The sequence below is a fragment of the Panulirus ornatus genome, chromosome 28 (assembly GCF_036320965.1).
Source record: "Panulirus ornatus isolate Po-2019 chromosome 28, ASM3632096v1, whole genome shotgun sequence".
NCBI classification, from domain to species: Eukaryota; Metazoa; Arthropoda; class Malacostraca; order Decapoda; family Palinuridae; genus Panulirus; species Panulirus ornatus.
The window spans coordinates 373391-389505 of NC_092251.1; the positions used below are offsets into that span (position 1 = coordinate 373391).

Sequence of the window (16115 nt, forward strand, 5' to 3'; positions counted from 1 at the left end):
GCCACCTTCACCACACTAGCTGTTGGGCCACCATCACCACACTAGCTGTTGGGCCACCATCACCACACTAGCTGTTGGGCCACCATCACCACACTAGCTGTTGGGCCACCTTCACCACACTAGCTGTTGGGCCACCATCACCACACTAGCTGTTGGGCCACCATCATCACACTAGCTGTTGGGCCACCATCACCACACTAGCTGTTGGACCACCATCACCACACTAGCTGTTGGACCACCATCATCACACTAGCTGTTGGGCCACCATCACCACAGTAGCTGTTGGGCCACCATCACCACATTAGCTGTTGGGCCACCATCACCACACTAGCTGTTGGGCCACCATCACCACACTAGCTGTTGGACCACCATCACCACACTAGCTGTTGGACCACCATCACCACACTAGCTGTTGGGCCACCATCACCACACTAGCTGTTGGGCCACCATCACCACACTAGCTGTTGGGCCACCATCACCACACTAGCTGTTGGGCCACCATCACCACACTAGCTGTTGGGCCACCATCACCACAGTAGCTGTTGGGCCACCTTCACCACACTAGCTGTTGGGCCACCATCACCACAGTAGCTGTTGGGCCACCATCACCACATTAGCTGTTGGGCCACCATCACCACACTAGCTGTTGGGCCACCATCACCACACTAGCTGTTGGGCCACCATCACCACACTAGCTGTTGGGCCACCATCACCACACTAGCTGTTGGGCCACCATCACCACACTAGCTGTTGGGCCACCATCACCACACTAGCTGTTGGGCCACCATCACCACACTAGCTGTTGGGCCACCATCACCACACTAGCTGTTGGGCAACAATCACCACACTAGCTGTTGGGCAACAATTACCACACTAGCTGTTGGGCCACCATCACCACACTAGCTGTTGGGCAACAATCACCACACTAGCTGTTGGGCAACAATCACCACACTAGCTGTTGGGCCACCATCACCACACTAGCTGTTGGGTCACCTTCACCACATCAGTTGTTGGGTCACCTTCACCACATCAGTTGTTGGGTCACCTTTTCAGTGAACGTGTCATGTTACAAGAGTGCTGTGGTAATGTTAGTGGCTCAATGTACGGATGTGAAGGTCAACAATGCACTACTAACCATAGTATGTTAATTCACAAAATAATTGACACAGATGAGACAATATGTAAGAAACTTTCACACTAGTTTCGTCAGTGTTTGTAACTACGGGAATGATGATCTTACAAAGCTCTCTGGAGCAGCACTCTGGGAGTTTCTTCTCTGTATATCAAAGCCAATGCGGCCCCCCCCCCCTCCTTTCCTTTGCAGAAGGCGACGAAGGGCGAGGCGTGGGCGTCGTCTCCACTACAGTGGCTCTGGACCGCGAAGAACGACGTGCTTTATTGGTGCCTCTCGTGGTCGGAGACGACGGGTCGCCGCCCCTCTCTACGACCGTCACCCTGACGCTACACGTCGCCGATCTTAACGACAACCCCATGGCTCCAGCCGCTAAGGTCATCACCCTACACACTGTACAGGTCGGTCCTCGTCTTGAACCATTACCTCAACAGCCACCCTTCCAAACCTTCCGTACAGCTTCCATCATTATATATTATTCTTCATAGTCTAGCTGTGCATGACATAAAAACCCACATGCCACACATATTCTATCATCTTCCATACTTCAACATAACCTCACACATTTCATCATTATCGTACAAACTCCACAATTTACCAGGATACGTTATCGTCATACCGGACTATGTTCTATTATCCACATGTCGTCTACTTGTAAGCAATACAAGTTACAAATGCTATTGAAGGTTGGCTGTTTAAAGCTGTGTACCTCACAGTTATTCCATCTGGTTATATCTCCAGTTACTACAACCGATTTCTAGTCAGTTTCCTTGTGTTGGCCTTTGGTTATGGAGTGAGATCAAGGCTGCCACACACTGTAAATTCTATCTCAGTACGAAACCCATGAAACCTTTCCCTCCGCAGAGGTATAATCATTTATTCCATCCAGCGTCTACTAACATCAATTAAAGATATTCCGTCGAAGGAAAAGATTATTCTAATAAAGATGGAGCGAGTTATTTCATACGACCTAAAGAGTAGAGAGCACTCGTATGCTAACATTTATGATATCACTAACTTCGTTTTAAGGTGACGTGAGATGGCTTGAAAAAGAATTAGCGACCTGTTCTGGAAATATCGCTACACGCGGAAAATTACATCGTTTCTCTTTTGGTAAGTTTCACACAAGACCTGTGTCCTTCCTCCTTAGTCCTTCGTAACTGAGCCTTAGATATGGTCTACCCACGCCTGCTCTGCCTCAGCCTTTGGCTCCCAGACTCATTGTTCTATATTTTCTTATTCAGTCAGAACATTTTAGAGATTATTTATCACATGCGTGTCGGAGCGACCTTTCTACGTCAGGGGTCTAAGCCGACCACCTTGGTACATTCCTTCTAACTACTTTCTGTTGCGCTGCTCTTACAAGGTTGGATTTTTATTTCGATCTGCCTCCAGTCAGGAAGAGACTGAGAGGAGCCAGCTTAGAAGACCTGGGCATCTTTAAGGGGCTGCAGTCTTCAGGCCTTTCGTGTTAAATTCCAATTAACTGGCTCAGGTGTAGCCTCGAACCAACATATGCCGACATATTTTCAAATCTATTCAGTATTTTAAGGTTAGGACACAGCAGCTGCCACCAGTGGTGTTAGGTTATGACGTAGTAAATCCTGCGGTGTCTTGAGCATCTCGCACATCAGCTTTGTTACTGATGTGAACTTTTGTACGTAGATTTTAGCCGTAGAATGAAGATTAGTGTTAGTCTTTATAAACGTCAGGGATCCACGTTCTGCTAAAGTTTGCCTAAGATTTATGAAAACAAAAATAGTTTTGGCACAACTGTATAATTGTAACAGTTGACTCCTCCAGAAGCCATACTTACCTGTTTCCCTTGTTTACCAAGGATAATTGCAGCTATAAAGCTATATACGTTATATAGATGTATAGAACATCATTTTACTTAGGTTATGGCGAATATCATTGCCTTATAGGGGCAACGGTTAAGAAATTACAAATTCTTCAGAGACATAAGTTGCTGGTCTTGATGATATATTTTGGTTCAGATCGCCCTATTTACTCGATTTATTTACCACAATCAAATTCTCTTTCCTTCGGTCATTAACTCTTCAGGTGTGGACGGGCCGTCTAAGGAGGATGTCCTGAGCGACGCTTGGTTCCGAGAAATCGTAGAAGAATTACTAAACAACTGATCTTGCGGGTGTTGTGCCGGGGAGGGCTGACCTGCCTGCAGTCAGGGGTAATTTATCTCAAGTAATATATATCCTGGCTAATATATCGTGGGTGTTATGTCGCAGGTAAAATATACCGGGATTCACGTTCAGGCAGCATGTACTGCACAGGAATTATCAAATAAAGTGTTTCCAGGAACCTTTCTACATTATTATTATTATTATTATTATTATTATTATTATTATTATTATTGTTAGTAGTAGTATGATATATATATATATATATATATATATATATATATATATATATATATATATATATATATATATATATATATATATATATATATATATATATTACAAGACTTGGCCGGCTTGTGCTCACTCTGCGAGAGAAAAGTCACCTACGGTGAGGCTGCTGTATGGATGGTATTGCAGTGGAATTTATTAAAAAAAGGGGGTGACTGTATTATTGACTGGTTGGTAAGGTTATTTAATGTATGTATGACTCATGGTGAGGTGCCTGAGGATTGGCGGAATGCGTGCATAGTGCCATTGTACAAAGGCAAAGGGGATAAGAGTGAGTGCTCAAATTGCAGAGATATAAGTTTGTTGAGTATCCCTGGTAAATTATATGGGAGGGTATTGATTGAGAGGGTGAAGGCATGTACAGAGCATCAGATTGGGGAAGAGCAGTGTGGTTTCAGAAGTGGTAGAGGATGTGTGGATCAGGTGTTTGCTTTGAAGAATGTATGTGAGAAATACTTAGAAAAGCAAATGGATTTGTATGTAGCATTTATGGATCTGGAGAAGGCATATGATAGAGTTGATAGAGATGCTCTGTGGAAGGTATTAAGAATATATGGTGTAGGAGGCAAGTTGTTAGAAGCAGTGAAAAGTTTTTATCGAGGATGTAAGGCATGTATACGTGTAGGAAGAGAGGAAAGTGATTGGTTCTCAGTGAATGTAGGTTTGCGGCAGGGGTGCGTGATGTCTCCATGGTTGTTTAATTTGTTTATGGATGGGGTTGTTAGGGAGGTGAATGCAAGAGTTTTGGAAAGAGGGGCAAGTATGAAGTCTGTTGGGGATGAGAGAGCTTGGGAAGTGAGTCAGTTGTTGTTCGCTGATGATACAGCGCTGGTGGCTGATTCATGTGAGAAACTGCAGAAGCTGGTGACTGAGTTTGGTAAAGTGTGTGAAAGAAGAAAGTTAAGAGTAAATGTGAATAAGAGCAAGGTTATTAGGTACAGTAGGGTTGAGGGTCAAGTCAATTGGGAGGTAAGTTTGAATGGAGAAAAACTGGAGGAAGTAAAGTGTTTTAGATATCTGGGAGTGGATCTGGCAGCGGATGGAACCATGGAAGCGGAAGTGGATCATAGGGTGGGGGAGGGGGCGAAAATCCTGGGAGCCTTGAAGAATGTGTGGAAGTCGAGAACATTATCTCGGAAAGCAAAAATGGGTATGTTTGAAGGAATAGTGGTTCCAACAATGTTGTATGGTTGCGAGGCGTGGGCTATGGATAGAGTTGTGCGCAGGAGGATGGATGTGCTGGAAATGAGATGTTTGAGGACAATGTGTGGTGTGAGGTGGTTTGATCGAGTAAGTAACGTAAGGGTAAGAGAGATGTGTGGAAATAAAAAGAGCGTGGTTGAGAGAGCAGAAGAGGGTGTTTTGAAATGATTTGGGCACATGGAGAGAATGAGTGAGGAAAGATTGACCAAGAGGATATATGTGTCGGAGGTGGAGGGAACGAGGAGAAGTGGGAGACCAAATTGGAGGTGGAAAGATGGAGTGAAAAAGATTTTGTGTGATTGGGGCCTGAACATGCAGGAGGGTGAAAGGAGGGCAAGGAATAGAGTGAATTGGATCGATGTGGTATACCGGGGTTGACGTGCTGTCAGTGGATTGAATCAGGGCATGTGAAGCGTCTGGGGTAAACCATAGAAAGCTGTGTAGGTATGTATATTTGCGTGTGTGGACGTATGTATATACATGTGTATGGGGGTGGGTTGGGCCATTTCTTTCGTCTGTTTCCTTGCGCTACCTCGCAAACGCGGGAGGCAGCGACAAAGCAAAAAAAAAAGTATATATATATATATATATATATATATATATATATATATATATATATATATATATATATATATATATGTGTGTGTGTGTGTGTGTGTGTGTGTGTGTTGTGTGTGTGTGTGTGTGTGTGTGTGTGTGTGTGTGTGTGTATGTGTTAACCTTGGCACCTCTCTCACTTTAGCCACAGACCACTGTGGTTCCCTTGGGCAGAGTGTACGTGAAAGACCCAGACGACTGGGATGCTGCCTCCAAGACTTACGCCTGGAGACACCAGCATCCCAACTTTACCCTGAACACCACTACGGGAGACCTCGCCGTGAGACCCGGCACCATGGATGGCAGGTGAGGGAGGGCGAGAACCTCATTGTTATCATAACAGCACATGTATATAAGGACCAGTGAGCACTAGACACCAATGCCCTGTGCTCTTCCCTGTCCCAGGTATGACCGTGGCTAAGGTGTAAAGATTGGGTTGGTAACGAAGGAATCAAAGTGCGGTTTATGAGAAACTAAAGAGCTGTTTTAGTCAGCAGTAGTGTGTTTTATGTAGAGCTAGAGTGTAGGCTGCATAAGTAATAAAGAACTGTTTACTTAAGAGGCAGAATATGGTTTATATAATGAGAATATGATTTACGTAAGAAGTAGAGTATGGTTTACATGAAAAAAACAGGTTACGTAGAAAGCAGAGTGCGGTTTACAAAAGCAGAGTACAGTTTACGTAGGAAGCAGAGTACGATTTGTTTTGAGAATTTTAACTTATTGAAAACGAGACCCCGAACGATGCATGCCTGTGTAAGGTGAACATCAATGTATGTTACCTGGCAGTAAACAAGTTCCCTAATCGTGTAGCAGAGGGAAGAGTCTTTTTTTCTTCCTCACAAATTGATCATAAATTTGCTTTAACGTCGCGAAGGTCATTCCTTTTTCAGGGCGTTGTATTATGGACCAAAATAGCATGTCTGAGAACTGAGCACTTTATGTCACGAGTTATAACTTATTACCAGGAAAGAGGTTACTATAATGTAAACATTTTCAGAAAATTGAGTAACATTAAGCAACGATTGTCACACTTTTTTTCAAGTCTTGCCACTGAAATCGACGATATTTCGTTTTTTCTGACTGTTCAACAAAATTTCTGTCGATTGCATTTTGCCGTCAAAAATCGCATTCATTTCATCAAGTATCTTGGTAACAGCTGCTTCTCCGTTCCTTCTCTCCACACCGATTACCCGCATATCTTCTGAGTCGGCAAAATCATCAGAAAACTTTGTTTCTTCTGTGGAACGTTCCATCTGAAGCACATCATTCTATCATTAGAAGACTCAGTAGTATTTATTTCTCACTCTTCACCCTTGCTGCAGCACTTCTCACCAGTTGTGCTACGTTTCTCCCGTCTCATATGATGTCAGACTGCAGTTTTTCCTTGTAATTTTGGTACTTTAGTGGAATACCATATGAACTTACGCGTCTCGCGTCTGTCTCATTTTTACTATCTCAGCAGCAGTCATCTCATTCATCATTTTGAATAAAAACATCTGATTTCATTAGTCATTTGTTATAAACATTCCCGCTCATCACATTCTCTCTCTCTCTCTCTCTCTCTCTCTCTCTCTCTCTCTCTCTCTCTCTCTCTCTCTCTCTCTCTCTCTCTCTCTCTCTCTCTCTCTCTCTCTCTCTCTCTCTCTCTCTCTCTCTCTCTCTCTCTCTCTCTCTCTCTCTCTCTCTCTCTCTCTCTCTCTCTCTCTCTCTCTCTCTCTCTCTCTCTCTCTCTCTCTCTCTCTCTCTCTCTCTCTCTCTCTCTCTCTCTCTCTCTCTCTCTCTCTCTCTCTCTCTCTCTCTCTCTCTCTCTCTCTCTCTCTCTCTCTCTCTCTCTCTCTCTCTCTCTCTCTCTCTCTCTCTCTCTCTCTCTCTCTCTCTCTCTCTCTCTCTCTCTCTCTCTCTCTCTCTCTCTCTCTCTCTCTCTCTCTCTCTCTCTCTCTCTCTCTCTCTCTCTCTCTCTCTCTCTCTCTCTCTCTCTCTCTCTCTCTCTCTCTCTCTCTCTCTCTCTCTCTCTCTCTCTCTCTCTCTCTCTCTCTCTCTCTCTCTCTCTCTCTCTCTCTCTCTCTCTCTCTCTCTCTCTCTCTCTCTCTCTCTCTCTCTCTCTCTCTCTCTCTCTCTCTCTCTCTCTCTCTCTCTCTCTCTCTCTCTCTCTCTCTCTCTCTCTCTCTCTCTCTCTCTCTCTCTCTCTCTCTCTCTCTCTCTCTCTCTCTCTCTCTCTCTCTCTCTCTCTCTCTCTCTCTCTCTCTCTCTCTCTCTCTCTCTCTCTCTCTCTCTCTCTCTCTCTCTCTCTCTCTCTCTCTCTCTCTCTCTCTCTCTCTCTCTCTCTCTCTCTCTCTCTCTCTCTCTCTCTCTCTCTCTCTCTCTCTCTCTCTCTCTCTCTCTCTCTCTCTCTCTCTCTCTCTCTCTCTCTCTCTCTCTCTCTCTCTCTCTCTCTCTCTCTCTCTCTCTCTCTCTCTCTCTCTCTCTCTCTCTCTCTCTCTCTCTCCTATCCCAGGTATGAATTGGGCTTCACCGTGAGCGACGCTAGCCAAGGTCAGTCTGGGGTCACGGCCAACGTGACAATAGATATCAAGTCCCTGAGCCGGAATGACGTCATTAGTGCCACCCCTCTCACACTGGCGGCTGATCCCTACAGTGTGGTCAGGCAGGAGGGCGAGGTAAGACGGTGGTTACACATGGAGAGAAAGAGCCAAGTAAGAGTGAACATTTGAAAAGTGAGGTTGACCTTAGATGTAATAATATTATGTAAGATTGTTACCACGAGGACATCCCAGATCATAAAGAAAGACATCAGAATCCAAAGTCGTCCATACTAGAATATCTGATAAGATTTTCCTTTTCTGTACCTCGTGCTGGCCTGCTACAGGATGGAACATCCGTACTGCATCAGTTAGTGGTGGCAGCGAGGGCGTGGCTCTACCGAAGCAGCAGTAGGGAGGGCGTGCAGGTGGTATCAGTGCATCAGGTAGCGCGTGCCACGCCCATCATGACCACCACAACGCCAACGTTTACACGGGTCTGGCTGACAGCACCTGGCCTACCAAATCTTCAACATATTCTCTTACATAAGAAAGAAGAGGTAGGTCCAGCTGTCATTGTTTTATACGTTTCGTATGTATGACCTGACACGCGAAATAAACGATCATACATAGTATGTATTCCAAACAAAGTGGGGTCTTCTTGAATATTGATTTATGAAAAAGAAAATTATTTTTCTACATGATATGTATAAAAAACATAACTACTTTGTTATGATATCTATAACCAACCTAACCATAAATAAAGACAGGAGGATAAAGAATGGGTTAACAACATTTACTTGGCGACCTGGCCCTCGAGATCTCGTCTAGTGATTCACTGGCAGCGTCAGTCTTGTCTATAATTTCATCGCAAAATTGTATTCCTCTTCACGGTCATGCAACATTCTCAGCACGACATCTTTATCAAAATAGACAGCACTGTATTATTTGGCTCATGCAGATTGCCAATATTCTTGAACAGTTGTCAAAGTTTGCCAGTAACGCCATCTTATCGTTAAGCTAGTAACCTGTAAAGGAGAACGTGTAGAGAACGATTAGAGAAGCGATTCCTGAGTGATGCAGGGCAGATAACATCCCTCTTTAGAGCATCAAGGATTTCTTTAATCTTGATCACTTTATAGAAATGTATAAAATATTGATACTTTTTTGTATATACATATCTTTGATTACCGTGTTTAAGCTTCATGTACATAACTTTCATGCGATTTCAATTCTCCATTCATACAATTAAGGTGTATAAATCAGTTAGTTATACAACATTTCTCTCTCATTCTCCAGTTACCCTAAATTTCTCTAATGAAATTATATTCACTTTAAGTATGAATTGTATCAAGGTTAGACTAGAAATATGAAATATTGATTTTGTCATGTCTGCAGCAAATTGAAATTACATGAACCATATTTGTGATAAGTATCGAAATAACAACAAAGCCATTCAAGCTTAATAAGGCAATCAAGCAAACAACCTTAAAAAATCATGTGATTCTAAATTATATAGAAAAATTAGACTAAAACAAACGTAAAATAAAGAAAACAATAAATAGATATAAGAAATGTATGCAAATACCTTTACTAGAACAAGAAACAAACAACATAGTATAATAAACTCATGAAAATATATTTACGATATCAAAAGAAACTAAAACACTACAAATAGACAAGCATGACCCCACCAGTCTTGGAGAGAAACATTTCTTAAATATATCTTCCTTACTTGGACAGATGTGCCAGCCATATGATACGTCCAGCCACTATCGACGCAAATGACCCGTACTAAAGCCAGTGACTCAGTAAATCCAAACTCAAGATTATATTGAGTGCTGGGTGTATGAAAGCCTTAACATATCAAGTTAAAGATAACATTCTGTACACTTTGCACCAGCGCTCTAACGCTCTAATTCGATAAAGTAAAGCTTCACTAATACACTTTAAGCCACACTGTACACTAGTAACATTTTGTCTGCAATAAATATCTTAGCACTCTATACTGATGCTCTGATGCTTCATGATGTAGCACTGACACTTTATACTGCTAAACTAACACTTTATACTGCTACACTGACACTTTATACTGCTGGTCTGACACTTTATACTGCTATAATGACACTTTATACTGCTATACTGACACTTTCCAACGGGGCGTACCCACAGCTAGGCCAGGCAGTGGGTGTCAGTATAACAGAGATTGGTGTGGGGACGTGCCTGGAGGCGGCTCACGCCACTTGTGAGGCTGGATGTTGGGCCCGTGCCGCCCTCGGTGACCGTTTCACAGTGGTGGACGCCAACACCTCTTCCGTGGTGGGACCTTGGCTTGGGATCCATACTGGCTGTGGCTGCGGCCACACTACCAACACTACGCCAGAGGACGAGAACAACGTGTGTAGCCCCCACACCTGCCTCAACGGCGGCCGTTGCGTTCCCTCCGCCTCAGGGATCAGGTAGGTACTGCAGGTGTTGCCAATGACAGATGTAACAGATGCTGTTCATGACATGTGAGTCCAAGGGTGCTGCTGATGACAGGTGAGTCTACAGGTGTCGTTGACGTCAAGTGAGTGCCGCAGGTGTTGTTGATGACAAGTCCTGCTGCATAGGTGTCCAGTAGGTGCTAGTGGCTATGACAAACATGCTGCTCAGAGGCACATATTCCTATGACAAACATTCTAATATCATTAGTCCTTCAATGTAACACCTTTAGTTCTTCATTCCAACATCACAAGTCATTCATGCTGACGTCACGAGTCCTTCCTTCATTCTAACACCATGAATTGTAATGTACTATTAGGAGAGAGCAGTCCACCGTAAAGACATTTCCACATTCTTCATTCAAACCCATAAAAGGTCATTCAAACTTTTTGTATTACTCATGACTGATTCCCTATTACTCACAACCAAAATATGAATAAAATGAAGACCAAGTTATGTTTACAGATTCTACTCCTTCCTCGCGGTTCTTCACATATATCTCTCCAGTAATGATGGTCACCTGAGTGGTTAATGGGGTTGTGGTTCGTCTCTCAACAAACAGGCGTCATGTGTTCTGATCTGAATTATTCTTACTGAGCACAAAATCGAAGAATATATAAAGTCCTTTTTAGTATTCGTCCTTCCTTTCACAACCCTTCCTCTATCTCTGTTTCTAGGGTTTTACATCATCGTGTGGCGTCATAAACAGTTCAATTACTTTATTTTTCACACCACCTGACGATTATCTGGACGGTTTTGAAAAGCAGACCTGAAATTGATGAGGGGACAAAGTAAATTATCTCCAAGTTGTATTATCTTGACATATGAACGGCCGTATTAGATGCACCTGTCGTTTCGTCACATTTTCGTAAGAAATTCGTAAAAGACAGACCAACCGCCATAGGTATGGTAATGAGGCCATGCAAGTGAGGAGGGGGCAATAATAAGCCATAGTGAGGTAGCGCAGTGCACAAGTCGACCATGATATTTGTCACCTGCGGTGTGTTGACGTCACAGACGCTCACAAATACTAGCCTCTCTTTTATTCCCTTGATTTTAGGTTTGAGCTCCTCCTGGGAACTGTGGTATGAATATTGTGTTACTATAGCTAGTCATGCAGGGGTAGAGAAAGAGTGAAAAAAGAGAGAAAGCGCTAACCACTGGAAAATATAGGCTTACGAAGAATAAGTTGTGCTATTTACTTGTAGTCAAGTGTTGTGTGACACGGAGAGATTGTTTGTGGACAGAATGCCAGCAGTCAGCGTAACGGTGAAGCAGATAGAAAAAAACGGCCACTGAAGTACTGGTTCATACGTAACCGTCACTGATCATCCCCGGTATCCAGGCGGGTAGTACCGGTAATATCCCTCCCTGGCTAGGGGGGGGGGGGGTGATTGGGCTTAGATGTACTGAGAGTGACAGATACTGGGAAGGAAGGAGAGGGGAGCTAGCACAAAAGAGTAGTTATAAGTAATGTCCCTAACAACTTCATTTAAAGAAAAATTATAAATGTGAGCAGCGCCACATTGAGGTACAAATGACTATTCGCTATTTAGTTCCCAAAGTTTAGTCATCTTTCCTGTTACGGTTCCTCATGTGACTATTAACAGAGGAACAATCCTTGACCTGTAGCTGAAACAATCAGATACGAATATTTCAAGAGTGTGTGTCAGCGTGGATCCAGAGTTTCCTATAATCCTAAGCCCTAATGCTGCTCTCTGCCCACCACAGGTGTATATGTCCCCACGGGACACTAGGCTCCCGCTGTAAAATCCTCAGCAGACACTTCGAGGGTGGAGGATACGAGAAGGCCTCCGAGGATGACGCAGAAGGCAAGTCCGTAGGTGGAGGGTGGGCCTGGGTGCCACCTGTGCCCTCCTGTGCTGAGGTTCACCTAAGCCTCGAGTTCCTGACCAAGTCCGAAGAGGCGACGCTGCTGTACTCTGGTCCAGACCACTTATCTGCCGCCCCTGGTGCCGCTAGCGACGTGGTGGCCCTAGAGCTAAGGGGTGGTCGCCCCTCACTCCTGCTGGACTTAGGGGCCGGTCCAGCCTCCCTCACCCTTAGTGCCTCATATTCCCTCGCCGATGAGTCCTGGCACCGGGTTGACCTCATCTGGAAAGATGAGGTGAGTAGCCATCCCCACAGGCTTCTCTGAGGTCAAATCTAGAAAACGTTTAGTACATTGTCTTCGCTAACTTAGGAATACTCGCATCATGTAGTCGTTTGTCCAACATATTTCCGTATTACAAACTTAGTTATTTCGTACATCCTATAACGATTGCACGGCAGTCTATAATGTGTCACATTGGTCTTGTAAGTCTGTACAACGGCTCCAGCACCCGTCCCTCTCTCCATCAGTTAGTGGAGATGATCGTTGACCTGTGTTCTGGGGGCAGCATCGACGGTCCGCCCGCATCGCCACCCAAGTTCTCCTCCCTCAACACATCCACCACACCTTCTCCATCCCCGCCCGTTCCTCCCGACGCCCACACCTGCCGTGGGGCGGCAAGACTACCCCGTGGCGCCCACCTGCTGAACGTACCCCATCCCCTGCAGGTGGGCGGACTAGCTCACCCCGCCCCCGCCCACAAGGCGTACGGTTGGCCCGAGCCGCTTCTGGCCTGGCCTCTCGACGGCTGCATCAGGAACCTTAGGATTAACGGAGAGGTAAGTGTCAGGCTAGTATGAACTTGTGTGTTTGTGTTTGTGTGTCTTCATATGTTTGCATTTGTATGTCTGAGTGTTTCTATACGTGTGTATTTATGTCTGTACACGCAATACCCTGTCTGTTACATTTTTACAGCTGCCAGTCAGTACTGACAGCGAAGGTTTTGCACTCGTAGTGCCCCATCTTTTTTTTTTTCTTCATAAATGTACATAGATTGCTGTGGCAGTTGTACCATAAGCGTTCACTCTGGTATTAATGGCAGAGCCTTTGATGACCATATCTCATGTTATAAGCCCCTTGGTTCTCTGTGCAGGTGTCTGTGACAGTTGTGCCTCGCATGCACCATACCTCTTTGTCCTTTGTAGAGATGCGTGTGAGAGTTGTGATTCATGTATGCCTGTTATCACCTGTTAGGTGGAAGCGATTGATGTGATATGTCATCAAGAAGTGACCTCACTGTGTTGCTGCTCGTAAGTGTGCATGCCCAGGAAGCGGGACATTGTCACCCCTTTGCTGCTATCTGGACGGCCATTTTGCGCCACTGCTACTGAAGGAATGGTCTATGATTAAGTATTCAAGTATGTGATGATTATCATATTATGATAACGTGTTCACCACTCTTCGTTTCCCTGCTACTGACTGCAGTACATTGTTGAAGCTGCAGAAGCCCGTAAAAGGGATCCTGGGGATACATATGTAACTGATGACACATAGAGTATATACTTACGTGTGTCTACAGGACCGTTCAGCTACCTGATCACCTTGTCATGCACATGAATATCTCGTATTATTGTCCCACCGTCTGCACTCGGCTGATATATTCCCTGCTCGTCTCTACACAGTTAATCGACCTTGGTAGGAACGTCCTAAGCCATCGCAGCGCGCCCGGGTGTCCCTCCATTGACTGTACGTCTCACGGCCTTGATTGCGGTGTCCACGGCAGGTAGGTTACGCCAGTGTTAGTAGTGGTATATCTGCAGAACTTAAAAACATAAAGAAAAGTTAAGGCAGAAGACAGACGTTTGTGTATCAGAAATAAGATCTCGATAAGAACAATATCAGCATACTTATCCTTTCCATAGCAGCAAAAGTAATGGAATATGTGAAGACAAATTTCTTAGTAAACTCATAAACAAACTATGTGGAAACTTTCTTATCGAGGAATGTTGACGCAAGTAGCAAGGTAATGTGTATTGGTTGTGTACTACTTTGACTATCATAATAAGATGATTATTTATGGTTGTGTATATGATGATAATATACGAGGTCATGTGTCAGACATTAGTGCCTCTACCACTGCCCACAACCCTAGCCCTGGTGTTACCACCATCACCTACAGTCCCAACACTGGTGTTACCACCATCACCTACAGCCCCAACACTGGTGTTACCACCATCACCTACAACCCTAGCCCTGGTGTTACCACCATCACCTACAGTCCCAACACTGGTGTTACCACCATCACCTACAACCATAACACTGGTGTAACCACCATCGCCTACAACCCATATTCTGGCACCCGCACCATCGCCTACAATCCGGGTTCTGGTGCCCCGCCCCCATCATGACACCCAGCTCACCTACACAGCCCCAAGATAACAGCAGCAAAAGTCTTAAGTTTACTCTCATTGTCATCACCACAAAATATAGAATAATTGGTCACTGCGCCTTAGTGTTTGCTTACATCAGTAAAGGTACTACGGAAGTCTCATATTAATGAAAGACAAATAGAAAGTATACAACTATTTTGGTTATAACTTACATCAAGATATTACAACCCGCTAATTTTGTTTGTCATTCTGCGGGAGATATAACTTCACTGATCAATGAGACCTGAAGAGAAAAGCAACAGAAGAGAAACAGCTGTACCAGGCAGAGGTAGGGTAAGAGGGCAGGTGTCTGTGTAATGATAAGAAAGTTCAATTATGGCGTGAAAGGAAAAGACAACTATAATCCATATGAATGGAATACTGTTAGAGTACTACAAAAACGAAGGATCACAAACGCCGAACAAGGGCAACGTGTATTCTTCACCTTAAGAGCTTCTGTGGTTTATCATTTTTCACTACCTTATAAGTGACCTATCGAGATCTCCCGTCTCCCACCAGGTGCCAGGGGTCACCAGGCCAGCTGCGGTGTGAGTGCCAGCTGGGGTGGGAGGGGCAGGGCTGTGCCACGCCCACCGTGCCCGCGGCCTTCCAGGTAAACAGTTACGTTAAACTGGCTTTGTCCTTCACGCCCCTGGCCTACACCACCACTCTGCATCTCAGGTCAGTGGCCCTCCAAAATGGCTTTGATTCTTATGTTTGACTTTATTTATTTCTCATTCTATTGACATATCAGGTTATATAACAGTCATTACTGATGAATGTGTCAAACCATAATATCAAATCAATAATTAGACTTCCATCGAAGATTGGTCATGTTCTCAACGTAAAATTGGAATCAAACCTGATCACTTCATTACGCTGTGGCACTAGTGGTTATAGAACTATAGAAGTTACATTGACGGATGCAAGTGATATTTTGACGGATACAAGTGATACATTGACGGATATAAGTGATACATTGACGGATACAAGTGATACATTGACGGATACAAGTGATACATTGACGGATACAAGTGATACATTGACGGATACAAGTGATACATTGACGGATATAAGTGATACATTGACGGATACAAGTGATACATTGACGGATGCAAGTGATACATTGACGGATACAAGTGATACATTGACGGATACAAGTGATACATTGACGGATACAAGTGATACATTGACGGATACAAGTGATACATTGACGGATACAAGTGATACATTGACGGATACAAGTGATACATTGACGGATACAAGTGATACATTGACGGATACAAGTGATACATTGACGGATACAAGTGATACATTGACGGATACAAGTGATACATTGACGGATACAAGTGATACATTGACGGATACAAGTGATACATTGACGGATACAAGTGATACATTGACGGATACAAGTGATACATTGACGGATACAAGTGATACATTGACGGATACAAGTGATACATTGACGGATACAAGTGATACATT

General features: G+C 44.2%; 1 protein-coding gene across 2 annotated transcripts in view; it reads left to right on the forward strand.

The window, feature by feature from the left end:
* The window catches only part of LOC139757749 (putative neural-cadherin 2), a 104037-nt gene extending 88298 nt beyond the window's left edge, over positions 1-15739 (forward strand). For both annotated transcript variants that reach the window (XM_071678503.1, XM_071678504.1), the window contains 9 exons: positions 1325-1533; positions 5510-5670; positions 7862-8024; positions 8234-8446; positions 10059-10345; positions 12102-12498; positions 12732-13040; positions 13884-13984; positions 15150-15739. In XM_071678503.1, coding sequence (XP_071534604.1) covers positions 1325-1533; positions 5510-5670; positions 7862-8024; positions 8234-8446; positions 10059-10345; positions 12102-12498; positions 12732-13040; positions 13884-13984; positions 15150-15351 — 2042 coding nt within the window. In that variant the 3' untranslated portion in view covers positions 15352-15739. The remainder of the gene's footprint in view (positions 1-1324; positions 1534-5509; positions 5671-7861; positions 8025-8233; positions 8447-10058; positions 10346-12101; positions 12499-12731; positions 13041-13883; positions 13985-15149) is intronic.
* The last annotated feature ends 376 nt before the right edge of the window (positions 15740-16115 follow it).